The sequence below is a fragment of the Poromitra crassiceps genome (genome assembly GCF_964638095.1).
Source record: "Poromitra crassiceps genome assembly, chromosome: 17".
Lineage (NCBI taxonomy): Eukaryota > Metazoa > Chordata > Actinopteri > Beryciformes > Melamphaidae > Poromitra > Poromitra crassiceps.
Genome location: NC_139635.1, coordinates 31,020,390 through 31,045,819, shown reverse-complemented (window position 1 = coordinate 31,045,819; position 25,430 = coordinate 31,020,390). Strand labels below are relative to the sequence as shown.

Sequence of the window (25,430 nt, the reverse complement as noted above, 5' to 3'; positions counted from 1 at the left end):
TATCAATTTCAGGTGGAGGAGACAGACGAATGAGTCATCTATCTCAAGCGCTGTTTTTGAAAAAGACCACGACACACCATTACACCATGAAAATTGAATTGATTTATTTACCTTCTTTGATCTACAATATGAACAGTGGCGACGCCGACGTGCAATGTGTGCATAGCGCCAACAAAAGGGGTCATAGAAAAAAATAATCAGCACCTGAAAATTATTGTCCTTGCAACTTGATGAAATATTGATCCATCTGAGACACATGGAAAGGAGAAATATACAAGGTGGAATTTACAGGGAAAAAATAAGATCAGCCGAGGTAAAAAAAAATCAGTGTCTTGGTTTTCTAGTGAAGGAGAGAGAGAGAGAGAGAAAATACATTATTACAAAAGATCATTACACACTTATACAATGCGGTAGCACCAAACTCACAATGAGGTTGAAAGAGACAATTGTACCTCTTTAAGATGCCATGATGTGCTTTACAAAAGCCTCATAATTTATGCAGCCATTGGCATCCTCCTGGTTTACCATCAGCTGCTCCACCTCATGCTCCTTCAGCTTCTCACCTGTGAGCCACGAGGAAGGAACACTGATGTTGATCTTCACAATGAACTGACTTCTCTCCCACTACTATCATTTGGTGAAACATTTTGTTTATAAGTGTCGGTGATGCTTAGACTTACCGAGTGTTTGCAGGACGTGCCTGAGCTCAGCACCCATGACTGTGCCATTCCCCTCCTTGTCAAACACCCTCAGACCCTCAACAAAGTCCTCGAATGAACCACGGTCCTTAGCCTTGCAGATGTGTTGGTGAATGGGCAGGAACTGGTCAAAGTCCAGCATCTTGACTTGCATCTCTATAGAAAAAGCGGTAGGACATTGTATGTGCAATGAATATGTTTTTTCCTCATAAGAAACAAACAAAACTCGACTAAATATTACTGATGTTGCCACAACTTTAACCGTTTTCAACAATAGTGAAATTGCTGTAGTCAGATTTTGCACACAGACGGCAAATTACTCAATTGGTGTATTGCTTGTGCATGATAGCTACCTTCAGCCTTGGGCTTTCCAAGGACATACATGATCTCAGCATTGGTAGGGTTCTGGCCCAAAGCCCTGATCAGATCACCACATTGTGCAAAAGTGATCTTCATCTCGTTGGCTGGTGTCCTGTCGAATAACTGGAAGGCATCTTTGAAGTCTGTGAACAGAACAACACCAAGATGTGCTTTTTGAGAGTGTGTCCATGTTGGTCTGTAACCACTTTGTCTGCTTCAGTATGGTTGACTTTGAGGAGAGGTCTTGAAGATGTCTGTACTATGATAACGATCTATGGCGGAATGCCTTGTGTAAAAGGGTCCTTCACTAGAGAAAAGGGGAAATGAATCAAACCCTAAAGAGCTGAAGTTGAACAGCATGTATTTTGCCATCTCTCTAACATGCATTTTAAATCATATTTTTCTCCTAATTATACTTTGCCAATTCCCCCTGCTGTCCTGGTCATTGCTCCACCCCTCTGCTGATCTGGGGAGAGTTATGAACTAGCACTTACTTCCTCCGATACATGTGCAGTCGCCAGCTGCTGCTTTTCACCGGACAGCGAGGTGTTTCACCAGCAGGCGCGTGGGAGGATCACGCTATTCACCCACAGGTGCCCCGACTGACCAGAGGAGGCACTGGTGCAGCGACCAGGACTCATACCGCACCGGCTTCCCACCCGCAGACACAGCCAATTGTGCCTGTAGGAACGTATGACTCTGACCAAGAGGGAAGTACCGCTACCGGGAATTGAACCGGGTGGTAGGCGAGTGCTTTTACTTCTACACTACCCAGACGCCGCTTACATGCATTTAGCCTACTTGAGAATAAAAGCACAGGCCTGCAACACTATAGCCTACTCATCATCACCTGTTGCTGAACATCTCATTGGCACTCAGAGTGTTATCCCAACAAAACCATTCATTGGCTCTATAAATAGCATGCAACAGTTGTGTTGCATGCAGCAGCATTTGCAACCTTACCCTCAATCTGCTCAGGGGTGAACTCCACCTGGAGAGGGACAAAGCAAACGCGGAGATTAGATTGCGCGCGCGCGCGTGTGTTTGTGTGTCTGAGAGTGTGTCAATCATTCAGAAGAACTAGCTCAGAGTACAGTGAGTGTGCAGGATTGATTGCAGAGGAAATTGCTTTAAAAAACGGAGAGCAATCTGTTAAGCTTGACCCCTGACCTCTCTAACCCCTCCGGCCTCCTCACCTCATGCCGTTACACTGAATGCCACAACTCGCTCTGGACATTCCAGCAGCTCCAGTTCCCCTCTGCTTATTCAAGGCATCTGTTCCAATCTTAGATTGCTTTGTTTACCAGTGACCTTGAGTCCAGCACCCTCTTCTTCGACGCTGTCAGAGAAGCCTATTTTTTACTGCGAGGTGTAATAACGGCGGAGGAGGCTTTAACGTTGTGACTGACACTTCACACGACACCCAGACAACATGCAATCAACAAGGTCAAGACCTCACGGCTTAAGGATAGTGTTGAGTACTCGAGCATGCATGTGTGGGACAGTAAATGGCTATATAAGACATGACTGGCAAGTACATTCTCCCACACATGAATCGACCAACAGTCTTGTGTAGTTTAATTTAAATTTTGAAATATCAAGATGCATCATTTTAGCTGTATAAATGGGGCTTCATATAAACATTAGAGGCACGAGGATGTAAAGTTGTAGTCAGTAGTCGTACAAAGCAGTATTCAAATGTTAGAAGTTAAACGTTAAAAGCTAAACTATGCTTTCTCATTTTTCCTCATCATTATCAGGTTTGAATAAACAATGCAAAAATATCTTCATTCTACTTCTGTTAAATGTGTTATGGTATTTGTAAAAACAAACCACATATTTGAATAAACACGGCGACTATTTATACAGTATGTATATGTTGGACTCCCATCAGATAGTGCCCTAAATTTCTGTCTGATGTTTGGATATCTACAATCCCAGCCCTTCCATGAGGCTGTGTCCAAATATTATCCAAACACTTATCTAAGCATGTTTAAAGATGGATGGTGATGGTTATAATTATCTCTATTTTTCTTCCTTCTGGTTTTTCCAGCCTCTTGGCCTCAGACGAGTGCTGTGGGTGGTCTGCGATTCACCGACATAATGAAAATCATATTTTGTGGCTTTAACCTCACTCCATTGTAACATGGCGGCTGCCTCAACCAGGAAAACATTTACCCATTGAGAAGGGGCCAAGTCAGCAGAAGAGAATCTTTCCATGATGTCTGCTATCAGCTCGTACGTCTCCAAATTTAACCCCAACCAAAACGATGGAGTTACAAAGTTACAGCTGCTGTAACTAGGGTTTAATACTGTACTGCGTGTTTGAAGACAAATATAAGATGAAATGTGCATGCTGCCAGCATGATCCTAACCCGTTCAAATATGGCTGAACAAGCATCATTCTGCATGCACTGCCCTGCTTATGTCACATGGGGTCTCTGATGCTCTCGAAACACAAACCGATGAACAAGCCGTGAAATCATCTCCCTGATAAGTTGCTTTTATCCTTGAATATCATGATTTCATTGTTAAATGAATAGATTGAATTGTCCATGACCAAATCTCAGAATTTTAAGTTTATAGCCACTGTGTATAATCATTGGTTATTTGAATGATTAAACAAAGCACTGGTCTCAATCCAAAATGGCACAACCAATGAGAAAACAACCCAGCAGAAGAGTCCACGTCTTGATCCACAGTACTATAGGTGTAGATAAAAGAGAGTTCAGTTGTTTGTGTTACCGTCACTCCCGTGGCATCAAACTCCGGGGTCTTGGGGCGATCTGGCTCCGTGGATTTGACGACTATTGGTTGGATGACTTCCTTCTTCTTGATCGGCATGGCTCTCTCAGGCTGTCAGGAGACACAGGGGACGGTTGACACAGCAGAGGGGTCTTGCACACTCTGGGGTAGAGGTGTACAATTAGGGGCTAGGCCTCTTTATCCCCTCTCCCCAGGTGTCATCTCCATTCTCCGCCCCCATGTGGGACCCGCAGTGCTGCCAACAATAGGGGGAGCACTATAAAAGGCCATGCCTTTGTGCTTCTATTTAAGACAATGGGGGTTGTCTCTGCACATCATCAGGATACTGCAGACGAAAACCTATTAGATGAAATCCCAGGTCTGGGACCTTCTTCGAATCGGGTTATTTCCATCAATACAAGTGAGACCTTGTGTAACCTCAGTTAATTGAGTGAAGAGGCAATTAGGGGATAATACTAGAATAGAATAGAATAGAATAGAATAGAATAGAATAGAATAGAATAGAATAGAATAGAATAGAATAGAATAGAATAGAATATAACTTTATTGTCCCCCGAGGTGGAAAATTGTCTTTGGCTCACCAAACACAAAAAACAACAACACAAGAGGCCAGAAGGCAATTAGTGAGACAAGGATATAAACAAGCATAGACAGTTACATCACACATTAAAAACAGTTTATGTCTGTGGTTTAAGTCTTGTTGGTCACTTTGTGGAGTTAAGGATAGTAATGGCGCTTGGGATGAAGGACTTCTTAAATATATTTTTGGTTGCCAGAGGGAAGAGGTGATTGTTGGAGAAGAGGGGTTGAAGTAGTTTAAATACAATGCCACAATATGATCAGCATCTTCCATTATTATTGAAAATCCCAAACATATCTAATGAGACAGCATTATTCTTTATGATGTGTGAGTAGGATGATGCTGGCTTTGTGTTGATCGTTTATTTATATGGCAGCTGTTCTGATCTGACTGGGGGATTTGCAGAGCATTAAAGTGAAATCCACCCAAAACAGAATTCACACAATGATATTTCTGTCTGACATTGGATGTTGAAGTATAATTGTTTGTTCGTGAGCAAGTCTCTCAAAGTTGGAAATGAGAGTGTCAAGAAATCTGGGATGACAGCCACACTGGAATCGAGACTGGCTTTGGCCCCTAAACTAAGAGATCAGTCTCTGTCATCTTTTAAATCTCTTTTAAAAATACATTTTATGACCTCCGCCAGTGGAGTTGGCTGGGAGGTCATGTCTTGCCCTGCAGGATATCTCAAAAAGTTATGAATGGATTTGCACAAAACTTTGTGCACAACAGGTCATGGGCCAAAAAGGGAGTGTGAAAATGGGCGTAGCCAATCATAAAACGGCGCCGATTCACGTAACGCCACCAAACTTTGTTGAAAGGTTGGCGGTGGGATGCACGTTACCATACCAAGTGCCCTCTAGTTAGACTTACTTTTACACAATTCATGTGTAAATTGTTTTATCATTTTTTCAAAAAACAATTATTTTATGACCCTTCTTGTATGCTATGTGCTTTTATGTTCCTCTTTATCTTTATCTCAACTGTCTTTTACTCCTATGAAGCATCCTCTTTTGACAAGTACATACATAAAAGTGGTTATTATGATTATGATTATGATTATGATTATGATTATGATTATTTATAGTGTGAGCACCAAGGGTGTTTTTGTGAATCTAGCAGCTTAGCATTATTATTAAATAAAGTTTGAGTGCAAATACCCCAAGCATTGTGTCTGCATGAGAGCAGCGTCACCAGGGCATGCCATTGACAATAATAATAATAATAATAATAATGATAATGATAATGATAATGATAATGATAATGATAATGATAATGATAATAATATAGTTATTAATCTGGTGTTTATGGTGTTCATTACAGTGTATTAACTTGTTTATTAACCTATGGAAAAGTATTGCAAGTACATAACACTGCATGAAAACCTTCAGAACACCCTAGGCTACTTACAAAGGTTTAACAACAGAATGTATAAGATAAAACATTTTTCAGTGTTTATAGTGTGATTTGTTAAGAAATTAGCCAGGATTATTTCACCTCCTCATATAGGTTAAATTAAAATGCAATTAAAGATCAGAGTGTATGTTTGTGCTTTTAGTCTGTAGATTTTTCCTATAAAGCACAGCAGGACAAATGATTTAAACAGGATTTCCATGGCAGGCGAGAATGAAATCATCACAATTGTTCCTATTGGCTATGTCAGATGACAGCTTACAGACCTTCTAGAATAAAAATGGTTTCCTTTATAATACTGTTCATCACATAACTATAGGAGAGATCATAGTCTGGAGTGGGCCAGTTACATCTAAAGTACAGTTCTTCTACTGCACCTCAGAGGCTCCAACCAGCTGAGTTACAGTATTTGTGAGAAATATGGTAAACAACGCATATAGAAAACATTTTGGATCGTTGATCTCTTATGAAAGTGCCCAATAAGTGATTTATTTTTCGTCTGTCTACAGAATCATTGGCTTCTGCCTATAGACGCCATTACATCCCTTTGTCTGCCCTCAAAGATGTTGACAGCTGCTTGAGCTTGTACTTAAAGATCCTGGAATACCGTTCAGGCATAGGCTCACACTGTCACATGATATGTGGCAACCAATCGACTCAGTTCTGGCAAATAGTGAACTTGAGCAATTGTAATGAAAATGTTATGGCATATGCCAACATGTCATTACACCAGTCCAACATGTAAAAATAAGCACACCCATTTTCAATTAGAGCTGGATTCTGGATTGCCTCAGCATCATGTCTTGGGCTTGCGACCCAGAGACACATAAGTTCTGCTGGCTACTATCTCGAGTGCTTTTAAACATTCAAGCCCAACATTTGTAGAGTCAATTCTGAATGAGCTTTGAGATTTCCTGTTCATAATGAAAAGTGAAGACTGTTGACTGAATGTGGAATATTGAAAGCTTTGAGAGATTTTCTTTGCTCTGAAAGGATGTTTAGCAAAACACTACAGTAGCCTACTAGTAATCCCACAGTCAATGGACTGAATTGTCAGTCATGCATTGCTAAAAACACAACCTGAACAGCATGTCAAGTTAATAAACACTTATAATAAACTACCGTAATTGGAGGATTAAAATAAGCACCATGAGGCTAATGCCAGAGAGACAATATTGGAAGACAGATCATAACAATTTGCAAAAACATTCAGTTGAGAGCATTCATTGCACACACGTTATTGTGACAGTTGCAAACAGAATAGGCTTTTGGGTAAACTGTCACTGGATGTCTGATATACAATAATTTGAGTGATGAGAAGAGATTCCCAACCTACAAAGATCCAGAGTGGCTCAGGCTTTTAATCTGATTAAAAAGAAACACCTGACTAACTGATGCTTGTTCTAAAGCTGCAGTGGAAGCCTGGTCTTAACTCTGAACTGCTCTCCTGTGGAAAGAGATTAAGCATCATTATATCAACTAATCATCAGATTACTCTGTTTGAGAACAATAAATCATGGCTGAAGTTTTGTTGTTCATTAATTACTCTCAAACAGCACATGAGTGCACTTGTCAAGAGTCCTGGCCAGGGCTAACCTACATAGAGACACAGATGGAAACAGTGTATGTCAGACCGGGTGAGTATAAATGTCGCTAGCCCTGCATAGCCCAGTACCAACCCCCCTTGAGATTGTACCAGGTGATTGTCATTGACAGGCTACACCAACAATCCATGTCATGACCAACCCCACAGGGACAAGCCCTTAAAACCTCCAAGACCTGTCCAGTTGGCTATTTCGGTGTGACTCTGTTGTCTGCCTGGTATGAACGTTGGAAAGGCGCCAATCCTCGGTACAATGCCAATTGTTACTTGGACCACGGGACGACCTTCAGTGCAGCTGTAGCGGGGCGGTTTCACAGCCCCAAGTCCAAAATAGAGCTGCCTGTATTTGTCTAAGAGGTGCTGGTGCAATTCAGTGATGTCAGTAAAATAATAATACAGTATAACTTCTATTAACCAAGAGGGAATATTCGGCTGTTGAAAGACGGAGTGCAACAAATTATGAAAGTCATGGTATAGCCAGTTGTCCAAAATCTCCCTGTCATGCAATAAAATTCAAAGGCAACATAAGTCACCCTAACTGTGAAATCCAGTTAGGGAGGATCTGGAGAGTGGTGTTTTCCCAGGGAGGAGGTGGACGACGAAAAGATACAAGGCAGCCTTGGTGGCCGGTTTCCACAGGAACTTAAAAATATAAACTTTGATGATTCAAATCCTATCTTTTACATTATTCATTTGAAAACCACAATTCACTTTTAACTGTAGGTTTTAGGACTGTCAAGCTATCATATGTTTTAAACAGCCTTGTGAAATGACATGATCATCCAAGTTTAATTGGAGTTAGACTACTCTAAATGTTATTTAACACATTTATTGCAACTCAAAAGAGATTAAATAAATGTTAAAGACTGCCTTCATGCCTTGTCCAATATACTTTACATGAAGAGTATCAGTGCAGTTTGGATTAGAAGAATTTAAAATGGCAACAATCGTTTCATTAACCATCAAAGAAAGAAATACAAAGAAAGAAAGAAAGAAAGAGAAAGAAAGAAAGAAAGAAAGAAAGAAAGAAAGAAAGAAAGAAAGAAAGAAAGAAAGAAAGAAAGAAAGATATAATTATAATAATATGATTACAATCCATTGCAATGGCTGCAACAGTATCATATTTGGATACAAAAAGCCCTTCACTGCAATACAAAATGTGTGTAGTATTCTGTAATTACATGGACAGAGTTAAGATTATTTTACATTATAAAACGGCTCTCTCAAATCAAGCAATCTGATTGGTTCACAGCCATTGTATAAATCCAGTAACCCAGAGCCGTATAATAGAAGAGTTCCGACATCTCCATTCACTCCAATGGACCAGTTTTTTTCCAGGAAGTAGAAAGTGGAACTCTTGAGTAAAAAAAGCAGCACTGTCGAGTTGCAGGAGAATAGACAGTGTTGTACTTTGAAAGGGTTTTTCATCCCTTGAAATTAATCAAATTGTACATTATCAGCTTTATTTTAGCATGCAAAAGTAGCGCGAGACCCATTCCTGGCTGTTCATTGGCTAATGAGTCTCGCATTTTGGTCCTCCGCTGATGCCACTCTCTCTCTAGAGGACACTACAGTAACCCACTCCAATAACCCATGGCCATGGGTTATTGAGTTGCCATGGCAACTCTCTTACTAAGAGAGTAATAATAAGGCTTACCTCAAATGACAACGTAGAAAAAAAAATGGCGGAGACAGCTATCAGATCCTTGTGAATCGACTTTACTAATACTTCGCAGAAAATTATGTTTTGTACAAGAATAGACGCGGGCTAATGTCTTAACCCCTCTCTCGCGCGCCCTCACTCTTAACCCCGCATTTCTAAATAAGACGTAACGTTACTTGGTGTCGGCATACGGCTCTGGTGTCGGGCTTTGCAAAAAGCTCTCAGCTTCTCAGCAAGCGCCAGGATTGGCCAATGTCAACTTCAGTCTCCAGAACGATCCAATCAAATCACCCGCACGTCTATCTTCTTGCTAGAGGTCCCGCCTTACAGTAGTGTTTCAACTGACTCTATCAGAATACCATGCCAGTCGGACTTATAGTATTATTATTATATTTATATTATCATACTTGGAAACCGTTTTATAAAAGCAATATAGCACTCGAGCAGCGTGTATATCCCGCGTGTATATCCCGTTGTTATCCCACTCGGCCTGCGGCCTCGTGGGATAACAACTGATCAGCGGGATATATTTGCCACAACACACTAACTCTCATGCTATATTGCTTAAGTATCCCCTATGGCTCCACATTACCGCTTTGTGGAGTTGTGCTGACACTGCAACCCCTACAATCATTTACCAATACAGAATATAATGTAGGCCTAACTAAACCAATATTACAGAATATAATTTAGGCCTAACTAAACCAATATACATAATATAATGTAGGCCTAACTAAACCAATATACAGAATATAATGTAGGCCTAACTAAACCAATATTACAGAATATAATCTAGGCCTAATTAATATTGCCAATACTATATGCCATACTAAGAAGGAGGTTGATACACAAACAGGTTCATCAAATCTTTGAAGCGGTAAGTGAAGTGTTTGAGGACTTAATTAAACTGCATCTAATAGGACCCAGTTGGTAAAGCCAACTTACTGTAAAAGCCCATTCACACCTAACAATGACTATAAAGATAACTATAACAGTCAACGCCTATTCATATCTTACATATATACCATATCATATCTTACCCCCCCCCCCCCATTTTCTCCCTAATTGTACTTGGCCAATTTCCTCCTGCTGCCCCGGTCGCTGCTCCACCCCCTCTGTCGATCTGGGGAGAGCCCTAGACTAGCACCATACTTCCTCCAACACATGCGCAGTTGCCAGCTGCTTCTTTTCACCTGACAGCGGGGAGCTTCACCGGCAGACGTAGCACATGGGAGGATCACGCTATTCCCACAGGTTCCCTTCGCCCCGAACACAGGCACCCCGACCGACCAGAGGAGGCGCTAGTGCAGCGACCAGGACACATACCCGTAATCCAGCTTCTCACCCGGGCCGCAGACACAGCCAATCATGTCTTTATGGATGCCCGACCAAGCTGGAGGTAACATGGGGGCGCAAACCTGCAACCCTCGTGTTGGTAGGCAGGGAATCTGCCTATTCTTATCTTTCTTACAGTGCCCGGTGACCATCTTCAAATGCTGTCATCACTGGTCAGATGACGATTTTATGCATGTTTTTAATGGATGTCCATAGCGATGTATGGAGGAACCCCAGGGGAGAACATGCAAGGCGAGATAGCCGACCTGGGCAGTGGGCAGTGGGCACTGGGGACATGGATGGGGGGGGGGGGGGGGGGGTTGACAACAGCGTCCACAGCATCTCAGCCAGGCGGGAATCAAACCCAGGACCTTCTAGCTGTGAGGCGACAGCACTACCACTGCGCCACCGTGCCCCAGAGCTACTTAGGAACCTTCAAGCAGGTCCTGACCGTACTCTCAAGAACGGCACCCGGATGGTCGTGGTGCAGATGATGGACAAGGTGGTTGAACCTGAGATTTCTGTATAGGGACAAACAAAGTGAAATGATCTTCCTGCCAAGAATTCCTCACCATGACAGAAATTGTGAGCTTCCCTTCACCTTTGTCAGACAGCACTTTCCAATCAGACTGGCTTTCTCAGTTACCATCAACAAAGGTCAAGTGCAAGAGAATGACCGAGTTGGCATTTACCTGCCTCAGCCAGCCAGCTCATGGCCAAGCTCTACACAGCCTTCTCCAGCAGAAAGCCAGCCAGCAGCATGAAAGTACTTATTGAAGGTGATGAGGAAGGAAGAACAGACGACATCGTCTGTAAGCAGTTGCTGTAATCCTGTACTCATACAAACATTTCCATAACTGCGCCGATGGTAAAACATCTCTAGATTCTCCACCCTAGAAATCAAGCGTGCGCATCGCTCTGGTCTAGAATAACTATAAAGATGACTATAACTGTTAATTCCCACTGCAAAAATAACTAAAAACATAAAAAATTATACATTTCACTATATATTTATTTAAATCTCCGGGCAATTTTTGAGTGCAGACATGATGATGAACCATTTTCAAGCGCTCAAATTAAAGTTGTAAGAAAGAAGGGGATGGGAGAATTTGGTAGCTCTCTGCAGTCTTACTTCGTCTGTTGATCGCATGTGAACACTTGCAGATCATTGGTATGAACGGGCCTTTATAGTTATCGTTTGGATGTTTTTAGTTATTTTAGTGGGAACACAAACATTCTATTTGCTTATACTGTAACGACTTAAATCTTTTTATAGTGTATGGTTATCTTTAGACTTATCGTTCTGGATGTGATGTGAATGGCTCTTTAGTTTTCAGAAATGGCCGGCGTGCCAGCCTGTACAGGCTTCACTCCAATATAGAGACTCTGTTTTGCCATGTTGTTTGGCAGACATTTTTATTGAGCAAAGATAATAAGACTGTTTTTGTTTGGTGGTGTGGACCCCCACAGCAGGGTTTCCTTCAATACATGTTTTGAAAATGTATATTTTGGCCCCAGTGAACAACATTCATTCTGCTCCTGTGTGTGTGTTTGTCTCCTGATGATCTCCTGTGATCTAGAACAGATTGAAAATGAGATTCATTTTATGTTCTTCTGTCCTCTGTATGATGAATTTAGACATGTGCTTTTCGAGAAAATGAGCTGGCTATATAATGATTTTTTTTTTTTTTTTTTTTTTGGATGATTATAAAAAAATGGAATTATGTTTTAGAAAGGGAGCATTCCATGTAGCCAATTTCATTTCTAAAGCCTGGGAAAAGAGAAAAAATATGCTGTATATTTGATTTGAGTTTTATAATGTGTACGTTTGTGTATATGTATCCAGTGTGGATATGTTTATATATGCATACACATTGTGTGTATGTATATGTATGCATACATACTGTATGTTTATGTCAAGTTGTTTACACACCTTGCAAGATTGTTGTCTTTAGTGTCTTATAAGCCCATGCGGGCTGGGCACCCTGTGTGCACGACACTTGAATAAAAATATCTATCTATCTATCCTGTGTGTGTGTGTTTGTCTCCTGTGTGTGTGTTTGTGTGTGTGTGTGTGTGTGTGTGTGTGTGTGTGTGTGTGTGTGTGTGTGTGTGTGTATGTGTGTGTGTGTGTGTGTGTGTGTGTGTGTGTGTGTGTGTGTGTGTGTGTGTGTGTGTGTGTGTGTGTGTGTGTGTGTGTGTGTGTGTGTGTGTGAGAGAGAGAGAGAGAGACAGACAGACAGACAGAGTGAGTGCTTGCCTTTGAGGTCTGGTCCCGTTCTTTAATAATCATTTCAATGCCTTGAACATCAGCATCTACATTAACTTCATGTTCAAACTTCTTTCTCTGCAACTTCATATGAATAAATAAAAAAGCGTATGATATGAGATTTAATTAAGAAACAATATGATAATATTATTTATTTAATTGGTGGTAGCATGTGAGTCTACATAGGCCAAAGTTATAAATTGTCACAAGCAGCTGAGTCACACTGCCCTCCTTTGGTCACAGGCTAACAAATTGAATCCACAATGTCATTTATTTCTCTTTTTCAATCTCACCAATCTCACATTTCCCCCATTTCCCACATTTCTGTTTCTGAATGTTTTTTTATCAGCTAAAGCAGACCCCCCTTGAAAACTAGATGGTTCATCTCAAGGGGTTTATCCTACTAATAAATTGTAAATTGTTTAATGTTAATGTTTATGTTTATTTATTTATAAGGACAGCAATCAACATTTCTGTCAATGTGCCAGTGTTAGCCAGCTGGCTATAATTTTCAACTGTAGTCCTTGTGGCAAGATGTAAAAGGAACCTACAAATCAATAAAACCTACAAAATCAATCAGATTTACAGTCAAGACAGTAAGACGCCATAAATGCCCCAACAGCAACAGAACACGAATTCACAAAAGCAAATAGCAGGCCATGTGCAAGGCAATGTGACTGAAACAAGTGGGATAATTTGGACATTTGGATGCTGTGCACTCCTGAGCTGTGACACGCTGACATGGTGAAGATAACCTTCCATGAATTTGTCCATGGCAGCCTCTTCCCTCACAGATCCACCAATCAGTCCTATCATCCCCAGGTGATTCTGCCAGAGGTCTTTGATCAAAGCAAACGGTGTATTGATTGTTAATCAAGATCTCCCACTCTCCACTTGGACTTTCTCACCTTCCTAATAGAAAGGCCATCTGACAGAGATATACATTTCCTGCACATCCGCCAATGTCAATGTCCCTATTGACTTTATTTTATTAAGTATAGAGTACCGCAGGGATGATGTCTGTTTGTAGGTTTGACCAGAAATCGCTGCCATGTTGGTTCGTAAGGGGAAAATCTGATTTTAGAATGGGGATTTCGGTTAAATGCATGAAATAAGGTCTGTGGTTAACACAAGCTTATGGGAGTGGACATTTATGTTCTGCGGGATAATCTTCACAAACGAGGACCACTTTTATGACTTTTCAAACGTCTTCTGAAAATCGCGTTTAAAAAAAAAAAGCATTCACGCTTCAAAATTTAGTTTTACTCTTTTAAAATGTCATTTTCCTTGGACCCCCCCCAAAAAAAGAAAAAGAAAAAAGAAAATCTGAAATCTCTCTCTCTCTCTCTCTCTCTCTCTCTCTCTCCCTCTCTCAAAATGTTCTGTCCTGATTCTAAATATAGCAGAATCGCTTGGTTTGACCAAGTAAACTACTTTTATAAGCATTTTACGGAATGTCTTTGGAAAAATGATTGGCAAATTAAATTTCTCCTTGATGTGGATGCCAAACCCGGAAGAGGGCGTGACTTTGGCACTATCATGACTCTCATGCAACTGCCATAAATGCAAGAGATGAAGAATGGTAACTCACTATTGATTGTCATGCACACATAGATCAGCAGTTTTTGACACACTTTCTAACAAAAACTGCACAAAACATTTCAGTAATTTCCCATCTAAACCCCAAACCTCTTCATCACATATTTGACGAGCATAAAATACATCAATTTTCCAAGAGCAGTTTGTGTATCATCATTTGAGTGACGATTTTTTTTATATATATATTTTCTAATTTCCCCTCATTTTCTCCCCGTTAATACTTGGCCAATTTACTTGGCCTTTATCCCCATGCTGCCCTATTGGCTGCCCCAGTCGCTGCTCCACCCTCTGGAGGACGTAGGACGTGGGAGGATCTATTCCCACCAGTTCCCTTCCACCCCGACCAGGCACCCCAACCGACCAGAGGAGGCGCTAGTGGAGCGACCAGGACACATACCCCAAATCCGGCTTCCCACCCTCAGGCACAGCCAATCATGCCTGTATGGACGCCCGACCAAGCCGGAGGTAACACGTGGATTGGATACGAACCTGCGTGCAACGCCCGTGTTGGTAATTTGAGTGACGAATTAACCTACATTTACTGTCTCTTCTTGCATGAAAGATTTGATGAATGCAACAGTGTGTACCATCAGGGGAATCGTCACCATTGGCTCTCCCAATTTGAAAATGAACAGCTCTCCTAAAGAGGCTTAACATTTGTTCCACATTAATAACCTTTCATCTGTAATGTTGCCAATAATGGATGACATTTGCTAAGCACTTCTAGTGTGAGATTTACTGGAGGTGGATATTAATCAGATGGGAGTAAGATCAGAGGCCATGCTCAAGCATAAATAGTGACACAGCCAGGAATAGTGACACAGAGATAAGTGGCTTAAAGTCACACTGAAATGACAAATGACTATACTTTCTTTGCCTTTTTAGCTCATCCTCCATCTGTTTGACAATTTCAGTCACACAATGACATTAATGTCTTGTATTTATTTGTTTTACTTCCAGCATAGCGTCCCCAAGAGTGCCAACCAATAAACCTAAAACTGCCTCTCTCTTCCTAACTGAAATCCCATTGATTTAAACTTTTGAATGATACCGATCCCTGCATTATCTTCCGCTCCAACATCCAGCTTCAACAAGAAATAGATCACATTTAGGGAGCAAGATGCTCTCAAGGTGTGATTTCACTGCACCATTAAAGGCGCCTGCCAAGAAGACATGAAATGATCCTATTTTGTTGATTGGATGTCACCATATTTTAAGCAAAAGCCAGGCTCTCCAGATCTTACAAACAAGCAGTCAGTGCACTGACTGATGCTCTTATGTCAGTGCATCAGTGAGAGAGAGGAAATGAAGTGGAGATTATGCATATATCATGAACACAGTCGCCCGCCTTCATCTTAAACAGCTTAGAGTATTTTGAGCTTCCCACTGAGGCGCAGTAGGGTGCCGCCTTTCACATATGCCAGATGAGCAATGGTGCAGTCACATGTCTTATACTGTAGCATGCCTGGCTGTTTGCTCAACAGTTTTCACATTGTTCATGATCTCTCGCCCTACAGTATAACCTATTCATCACAGAGAGGTTAGCCTGGAGCTAAGCCCCAAGAGCTCAAAAAGGCAAATTAATCTTAACATAATACTATTGTCTTATATAAGACTTCAGTGCATTGTGTGTCACAAGATACAGCTTTGGGAAAACGGGTGCTGCTCTCTAGTGGCACTGAATATTATGCAAATACTTTCCATAACCTTTATGGTACTCTCTGCAATGTCCCATATGGAAAAATAGGTGGGCTAGGGTTTTACAGAGGAAGCTGCAGAGGTGATCCTAAAAGCTGTAGTTCCTCAAATGGCCACTTGAGGATGGACCCGGAAGGAAGTCGTTCCCGTTCACCCCACTGATCTATATCACCCCAATGTTAAAATGCATTGTGGTGTACATGTTAATCTGTATATATATATATTACAATTTTTCTGTATATATATATATATATTTCTGTATATATATATATATATATATATATATATATATATATATATATATATATATATATATATATATATATATATATATATATATATATATATCATCAAATGTAGGATTGGAACAGATTAAAACTTTGATATCATATAGTCCATGTGAAGACTTTCAAAGAAGATGAGATTCCTCATGAGGACAAAGCACATGTTAGTGGAGCTGTTTTCTGCCATACTGTACCTCTGTCTGCACCAGAGACATATGGTGGTGAATTACTCAAGTGCTGAAGCATCATTCACTCCTATGCATAATATATATGAAGTCTCAGTCCAAATCAGCAGTCCATCTGCATGTCCCGGAAGTGATGGCGAAGGCTTTTAACAGAAAGGCTATTCTGAGTTTATTTCTGAGATCTGGGAGCAGCTTCTGCGGCATGGGCTTAAAGGATAAGTTCACCCAAAAATGTGTATTTATTCATAATCTACTCACCCCCATGCTGATGTATGGGGGTGATGCTGACGAGTGAAGTTTTTCTTTCTTTTCTGATTTCCCCCCATTTTCTCCCCAATTGTACTTGGCCAAATTCCCCCTGCTGCCCCGGTCGCTGCTCCACCCGCTCTGCCGATCTGGGGAGAGCTGTAGACTAGCACCAAGCTTCCTCCGACACATGCACAGTTGCCAGCCGCTTCTCTTCACCTGACAGCGGGGATATTCACCGGCAGGACATAGCACGTGGGAGGATCATGCTATTCCCACCAGTTCCGTTGCGGCCCGAACAGGGGCCCTGACCCAACCAGAGGAGGCGCTAGTGCGGACAGGTGAAGTTTTTAAGTCCACAAAACAATCATGGTGTTTCACCCCAAAAACTGTTGCAGAAATCTCCTGCCCCAGAGGTTTTCAAAGTGAGAGGCGGGCCTCCATACCCCAGGGGGGCTCCAAACTTTCAGGGAGGCTCAGTGAATGGAAGTGAAAAAATAATAAATTGGTTATCAAAAGGAGACATCAGAGAATAGCCTAAATGTGTGTGATTTGGTTAAAGAGATAGTATACAGTTGTTTTGGGGAAGAGTCAGAAACTAATAAATGGCTTCAGACGTAGCTTTTTCATGTATTTGGTGTAGTCTGAAGTATGTCTCCACAAGCCCTGAGATGCCAAGTTGACTGAAATCTTCACTGTAGCACGCTACAGTAGGCCTATACTCTTTTTATAGTTTCACTTAACTCTGATTAGAACTAATCTTAGATTAAATTAATCATTGTTGGTGCAACCCAGCCAAATTGTATGAAACCCATGACCAAAATAGTCATACATTCTGTCATTATCTTACTTATGTTTGGAATTATAGTGAAAATTAATTGTTACACTTTTTTGCTGGGGACCCCCTGGAACAGTCTAACCCCACTTTTTAGAACCACGTGCTCTCTGGTGTGCCCTCTAGCGGTATCCTACAGTAACTAGCCTACGACGCCCCAACACGCGTAGCATAGGATTAGTATGTGAACAATTCTGGTCTGGTTGTCTAGATGTGAATGCGTGCTTAAACAGAAAGTATATCTGCACCTGTAGACCAATGTGTTTTGGCTTGTGGCCTTCATCAGGGTCATAGGCTGATGTGATTTCTGACCCTGATGAAGACCACAAGCCGAAACGTGTTGGTCTAAGAATAAAGTTGTTCAGAGAAATGCATCATCTGCAAGATAGATGCTCTCTGCCAAAAGGAATAGCAATAATTCAGAAAAATTGTAATTTGATAAAGACATGATTTAGCCAGTGACAAACTAAGAAACAAGCTACAGTACTCTAGGTGCGTCTCTGTAAATAATCAGATGTTTTTTGTTGACAGTTCTGCTTACAAACATGATTTAAATTGTTGCATTCAACATTTACAGTATGCAGCATTCAAGCACCGTCACCAAATGCAAATCAAAGTGGATGTTTGCTGCAGTTTTAATGCATTATTTAATTTTGATTAAATTAATTTAAATGCTATTTCCCAATTAGTGTCTTCCACTAAAATATTTTTTTCAAGAAACCTCTCAATAACTCCAATCAAACAAAATAATGAAAGACTGTCTCCAGTTTCGAAATACATCTACATATGAGAACGTTACAAATTTGTATTGTCTTTTAGTGATGTGCCCCCTCAAATGTTCCATTGCTTAACATTTTGGTTCAGATGATTAACACCAAAGTCAAGTAAACGCTCTTGATGGTGTTGCAACTTGTCCTGTGTTCAATTAACACCAGTTTAAAGACAATTCCGTTAAATGTCAACCGAACAGCATGTGTTCATGTGTGCTTCAAAACATAGTAACACAACTATAAACTCTTCAAAAAAAGGGTGGATAACATGTTTGGTCGATCATATCTCTGCTGTTACTGTATCCTCAGCATTGTATCTTACCTTATTGGAAAGCCTGCTCATTTCCCTTTACAATGATGTCTCATCCTGCGTTTGTGGGATGAGCAGCACAGCTGATTATGTGGCTAGAGCCAAAGTCAAATTTCCATGCCAATGTCAAACCGTGTATTCTTGAAGAAGACCCCCATAATGGCACCAGGCACTTTTCAAACCTTTTCGGTAAAAATGTCATCCGGCACTTCTCAAACATCTTCAGTAAAAATGGTTCCTATTGCGAGCCTCAACCCCTACCACCAATGCAAGTGGACGATCAGAGCTTGAGTCACCAACAAGTCCAGCATCTGTACCTGAAGTAACTCTAGAGGGCAAGCTCTTCTCCTTTGAGATTGTGGATGAGAGTGGGGAGATCAGGGTCACAGCCTTCAACAAGGAGGTGCACACATTTTTCCCTTTAGTGGAGCAAGGCAAGATGTACTACATCAGTAAGGCCACGCTGAAGCTGGCTACATACTGTACACAACGCTGAAGAACCATTACAAGATGACACTCAATGCTAATAGCGCCACCGTGCCCTGCGGTGACAGCCAGGGCATTCCCACCATGCAGTGCGACTTCATGCCCATTGGCGAGGTGGAGAACAGAGACAAGGATGCCATCATCGATGTGATTGGAGTGTGTAAGAGTGCAGAGGAGGTTGCCCGTATCACCACTAAGACCAGCAGAGAAGTCTTATTAGAGAGCCCTCCACTTAATGGACACCACTGGCAAAGTGGTGACAGCCACACTGTGGGGAGAGGAGGCGGAGATGTTTGATGGCTCTAATCTGCCTGTGGTCGCCATCCAAGGAGCTCGCCTGTCTGATTTTGGGGGCAGATTTCTCTCTGCTTTGTTCAGCTCACAGTCATGGTCAGACATACCTGAGGCCTTTCGACTGTGAGCCTGGTATAAAGCCCCCCACACATGATCTGCGGTAAAACAGCTCTGCGCCGCTGCCTCGTAGTTTTCCTATGGGGAGAGCGGTGCCTCCCAACTATGCGGCAGCGCTACACCTGGCATCGCACACCGGTCAAATTTGCCACCTTGCGCTGCGCTCAAAGTTCAAATTGTTTCAACTTTGACCTATTTACTGGTGACCTTTCTCCGCTCTACCTCGCGGTGAGAGAAGAGAAGGTCGCTTCTCATGTGGAGGCAGCTTAAGAGGGCTACGCTCTAAACAGCCAATCCCTGACAGAGACGAGGTCAGCGGGCAGCTGGAGCAAGGGTCAACTGGAAAACACTGAGCAACGTTAAGGATGATGTCATAGCCACTTATGAATGATGGCACTGCAGAGTCTTGTCGGCCTACTGCTGGCCATATAGCTCCAATGGAGCAAATGGAGGTTAAATTATGCATTTTATATAGCTGGCCACATTTTGGAAGGAACACACAACTTATTGCTTCCTATACTGTAGCAAAAAAAGACAATATTAACCCCTGGAAAAAGGCAGAATGGTGCCTATGAATAGAGAACTTTGTACTTTATAGGCTCACGCCACATAGTCTGAAGAGAAAAAAGGGCAATATACATAAAACAGATGTAGTTCTTTTTGTGACAATGTTCACTAAATTAAAACATATAGAACAGTGCTGACCAATTTGGGGCCCGCGGGCCAAGTTTGGACCCCCCCCCCCCCCCTCCCGATTTTTTATCCCATTTTTATCCCCCATTAGTGCTAATTTACTTTTATTTATCCTGGGTATTGGTCCATGTTTAAGCTCCCCACAAATGCAGGTGTTTTTTTTTTTTTATATATATAACCAATTGCAAATGATTACAATTACCAAACAGATCAAAAGTAGATTATTATATTGAAATGTCATTTTAGATTTAGAATGTTAATTTTCTATAAAACACAATACATTTTAATGTAATTCCACAACGTTTATTTTTGGCCCTCGGCCCTCCACCCAGATTGAGTTTTGGCCCTTCATGGGAAAGAATTTGGGCACCCCTGATAGCCTATAGAACAACAAATCATTAACTTCCAAACACACTGACATGTACAGTATAACATGTTACAGAAAAGTGTGTCGTTTTAGAGAGATGGACTGTATGCAATGTGCCTATACTGCCTTGGATAAAAATGGCCATCTCCTGCATTATGTCTCGGTAATCTAATCTTACTAGATGCAACTTTTGAGAGAGAGTGCAGGAGAGGGAAAAAGAGGGTTTGGCAAGGGCCCTGCGATCTGTTGAATGTGGAGTTTGTTTGAGGGGTGAGAAAATATGTCATTTCGGAGTCGTGGTTTAATCTCACGTAAGAGAGTGCGCACCAATGGGAGCCTTTTACGCTCCACCCTACCTGCCTCTTTCCGCCCCCCCCCCCCCCCCCCCCCCCTTTCCATCCACATCTACTGAACACGACCTGCTGGCTGCTGCAGTGCTGCCACATCTGGAGCCGCTTCCTAACACGAGATCCTGCAACTTTTACATTCGCTCGGGCGTCTGTGAAATATACTATCTATCCGTCAGGGCGCGTGTGGGTTTCTCTAAATAGTAAGTAGCGATTCTTAAAGCCAAGTTGGCGTCTTTTCCCCTTCTCTTAAACTTAAACGCTCCGGCTTTTGGGCTACCATCACCATGCGTAAACAAGGTTTGGGAGTCTCATACATTCAGCGGCGATCTAACTGTCAAAGCTAGACTGTGTCATTATAGTTTCAACGCGACTTCTGAAATTAATTACTGTATAACTTAAACGATAGATTGTCATTGCGTCTGTCCTCATGTGCGAATAAATAATAATTTTGTCTGGAAAAAAAACAACCGCCGTAGCCAATAAAAGTGATGTGCAGCAATGCGTTGATCAGTTGATCCACGCAAAATAGACAAATCTATGAGAAGTGTGTTATCTTAGGCTGTAGTTTGTAACAAGAGTGTTGTTTTTTGTTAAATGTTGCTGTAGCTGCTGGCTCACGGTCGCCTGCACGATATAGCAGACTATTGCGCTGATGGTGACATGAGCCAGAGGAACTCCAATAGTGAATTTCAATAGCGACTCTGGTGATGGAGTGATACATTTTTGCCTTATTTTGTCCAGCACTGACCTAACATTTGGACATAAAGCGCCGACTCTGGAAGGAAAGACTGGAATAAGCCATAAGGCGCACAGCTCCATACTGAAGTATTTAAGTTAGTCTGGGGGGAAATTTAAAAGACCTAAAAATACAGCGTTGGTTTCTTCCCTACAAAGAATCATTTGAACTTCCCACCGCAGAGCGAGAGCGACATAAATAGTTCTGACATGTGGATGTAATTTCAGAAGAAGGGGGAAAAAGGAGACAGAGACAGATGCAGGGAAATAAAGCGAACAGAGGCTGAATCTGAACCTATATAGATTAGAGGAGAAAAATAATAATCGAGAGGCAATTATAGAGTTATGGTTTTACAAGGCGCCATCAGCACCAAGAGGCCAGATGGAGTAACAAAAAAACACAACTCGTCCCATGCACTTTGAAGATAGCTAAGTCGCTTCAGTAACTTCATCTCCTCTGCGCGTCAGTGTCTATCAGTTTGAGCATTGCAAGGACTGCTGCATGTCCCGGCGGGAGAGCTGCCTCAGGTCAGGGATGGGATCCACTCTGCTGCTCCACTATTTGGACTTTCTACTCATCTCGCTCCTCAGCAGTGCGTGCCTGGTAAGTCTCAAACATGCAAGATGTTGTTGTTGTTGTTGTTGTTGTTGTTGTTGTTGTTGTGGTTGTTGTTGTTGTTGTTGTTGTTGTTGTTGTTGTTGTTGTTGTTGTTGTTGTTGTTGTTGTGGTTGTTCTTGTTGTTGTTGTGGTTGTTGTGGTTGTTGTGGTTGTGGTTGTTGTTGTTGTTGTTGTTGTTGTTGTTGTGGTTGTTGTGGTTGTTGTTGTTGTGGTTGTTGTTGTTGTTGTGCTGCTGGTGGTGGTGGTGGTGGTGGTGTTGTGCCCTGTGTGATTACTGTATGAACTCTGCTCTCTGGGGCCAGTGTTCCCTCATATTGACAGCATGTCAAGATTCAAGATTCAAGATTTTTATTGTCACTCCGTGGTACAAGTATCACGTGTGAAATTCTTGTGCTGTAGACTCCGTTTACAACATAGTACAAATATAACAGGGCATATGAGTGCAAAAACAACAAGAGACACAACAAGCAATAAGGCAGTAGAGTGATAAGACAAGTCAGAGACAGTGGCATATCCACTGCACATAGGTGCACATGTCATGTGCATACTTTAGACGTGCTTAAACATTTTAAATTCGACGTATATGACGTACAGGTGTCAAGTGTCAGCCAGAGCAGCTATGGTATATTGACACTTTGACAGTCCCATCATGCTGCACACTGCACAGCCAGAGAAGATTGCCTGCTAGATTGCAGTCTGCTGAAGGGGTTTGACAGGGCTACAAATAGCAAACTGCTGTGGATAATAACAGACCTTAAGTAATAGTGATTACACTCTTGTTCCATTAAGTGCATCTACCCGCAGCAATAACATGCTGTTTTGTGTGTGGAGCCTGGTAACCTAGTCCCCATAATAGACAGGCCATGGTGTTTACTGCAGATTGTGCCATGCCCTTCACAGTTCATCTTCACGTCAGAATGGGAGCAGTACGCTATGCGTTTCATTCACTTTTGAAAACCCCCTCATCTCAAATCCTGATCCACACCTTTAATCATTCACACTAGGGCCACATTTGCGCCACATTGTGATTCATAATTGCACTCTCAGATGGAGCCGTCGCTGTACGCAGAAGGCCCGCTCTGCACATACAGGCGGTGCACGCAGAGCAGCCGTGCACCAAGTTGGTTCTGTGTGTTTTGGCTGAGACTGTTGTGCATTCAACAGGCAGTTCGCCCAGGCTCTGAGGTACAGTGCATTTTCCCAGTGATGTGGTCCATCACTGTGCCGCGGCGGACCTCTAGGCTCATTGGTTGAGATGGCAGAGGAAAACAATTATAACATAGCTGTGTATTTATAGCTGATTCAACATTCAGTCGTTAAAGGCTGTCTGTGAATACTGTTTACCCATTTTTTACATTTGATGTTTGGATAGTGTCGCTCTCCACAAAAAAGTAACAGTTTTTTCCCCCCATAGTATGACCAAAAGGGTCACCTCTGGGTGCCAAACCTAGGAGTGGAACATCTGTGTCCCTGTTTATAGAAAGGACATAAAACGTATGCATTTGACTTGAGGCATACAATTGCCAATCTACAGCACCATGCTAATTATATATATATAGGCCCAGCGTGTAGTGCCGAGTTCAGACTAACCGATATTACCCGTCGGCGACAGTTTTTGGAGCTCACCGACCAAACACCTCCAGATCAGAGGCAAATCGGCATTATCTCGGCGCTCGGTTGCTACAGTGAACTAGATGCGAGCGGGCAGCTCGCCGATGAGTCACAGACACCTGACAGATTATAGCAGGCGAAATAGCTGGTGGCGTCGGGAGAGCCAATAACATACTACAGCTAATATGCGGGAAGGCACGGGGTGAGGCAGACACAGCCTGGGCAAGGCAAGTGGTCTGAGGAGCAAAGACGCAGAAAATACATATATATGCCACGGGCCATTCGACCAAATTGGTGCAAACTGCTGTCCCACAACCAAAACAAACAAATTTGAAAAGTATTTTCAAGTATTCAAATCTCAGATGTTTACTAAGATCATTCTATTATCTATTGAAATCCAAAACAATATCTGAGATAGCAGTAAACTCTGACTTTGAATTGCCCATGTTGTGCGAGCATGTGTAAAGCGAGTGTGTGAGACTGTGGACTCATCAGGGACTCTCCTGGTAATGTGTGATCCCCTGTCGCAGCTCACTTATATTATAGTTTGAAAACCAAAATGACACAAAAAACAAGAGAGCAAGTTGTAGGCCTATAGTGTGAACAGAACAGCGACTGACGGCACGTCGTGTAGTGTGTCCGTGCCACAAGTGTAGATCACTGGCTGCTATCATAAATACAAAATGTTGTGAATGATGCTATTTGGATAGATTGTAGGCTACTTGTTGAGATGCCATTGTTTTGCTAAGGCGAAGTATAAGCTGATACTTGTACAGGCTTCGCTCAGCTGTGTCACACCTCAGCAGACACGCTGTAGTGACAGCTCACAGACAACACCTCAGCAGACACACTGTAGTCAGTGACAGCTCACAGACAACACCTCAGCAGACACACTGTAGTCAGTGACAGCTCACAGACAACACCTCAGCAGACACGCTGTAGTCAGTGACAGCTCACAGACAACACCTCAGCAGACACGCTGTAGTCAGTGACAGCTCACAGACAACACCTCAGCAGACACGCTGTAGTGACAGCTCACAGACAACACCTCAGCAGACACGCTGTAGTGACAGCTCACAGACAACACCTCTGCAGACACGCTGTAGTGTGACAGCTCACAGACAACACCTGAGCAGACACGCTGTAGTGTGACAGCTCACAGACAACACCTCTGCAGACACACTGTAGTCAGTGACAGCTCACAGACAACACCTCAGCAGACACAGTGTAGTGTGACAGCTCACAGACAACACCTCAGCAGACACACTGTAGTGACAGCTCACAGACAACACCTCAGCAGACACACTGTAGTCAGTGACAGCTCACAGACAACACCTCAGCAGACACAGTGTAGTGTGACAGCTCGGAGACAACACCTCAGCAGACACGTTGTAGTCAGTGACAGCTCACAGACAACACCTCAGCAGACACACTGTAGTGACAGCTCACAGACAACACCTCTGCAGACACACTGTAGTCAGTGACAGCTCACAGACAACACCTCAGCAGACACACTGTAGTGTGACAGCTCACAGACAACACCT

The 25,430-nt window shown here is 42.3% G+C and overlaps 2 protein-coding genes across 2 annotated transcripts in view; one reads left to right on the top strand and one right to left on the bottom strand.

The window, feature by feature from the left end:
- Positions 1–125: 125 nt before the first annotated feature.
- myl13 (myosin, light chain 13) lies at positions 126–3,956 on the bottom strand. The gene is made up of 6 exons (XM_083653340.1): positions 3,804–3,956; positions 2,022–2,049; positions 1,052–1,201; positions 681–854; positions 453–563; positions 126–340 (listed from the first exon to the last, which is right to left on the bottom strand). Exons 1-5 carry the CDS (start codon positions 3,900–3,902, stop codon positions 457–459), a joined length of 558 nt encoding a protein of 185 aa, XP_083509466.1. The 5' UTR covers positions 3,903–3,956; the 3' UTR covers positions 126–340; positions 453–456.
- Positions 3,957–22,191: 18,235 nt separating this feature from the next.
- The window catches only part of pth1r (parathyroid hormone 1 receptor), a gene marked incomplete at both ends in the record, with an annotated part of 64,046 nt that continues 60,807 nt past the window's right edge, over positions 22,192–25,430 (top strand). The window contains one exon of the mRNA XM_083653890.1: positions 22,192–22,260. Within this exon, the coding sequence (XP_083510016.1) occupies positions 22,192–22,260 (69 nt within the window). The remainder of the gene's footprint in view (positions 22,261–25,430) is intronic.

Coding starts and splice junctions, on each gene's coding strand:
- myl13 (XM_083653340.1), bottom strand. CDS start 3,902: ATGCCGATCAAGAAGAAGGAAGTCATCCAACCAATAGTCGTCAAATCC. Junction 2,050..3,803: donor TTGATGCCACGGGAGTGACG/GTAACACAAACA, acceptor GTCCCTCTCCAG/GTGGAGTTCACCCCTGAGCA. Junction 1,202..2,021: donor CACCCCTGAGCAGATTGAGG/GTAAGGTTGCAA, acceptor TTCTGTTCACAG/ACTTCAAAGATGCCTTCCAG.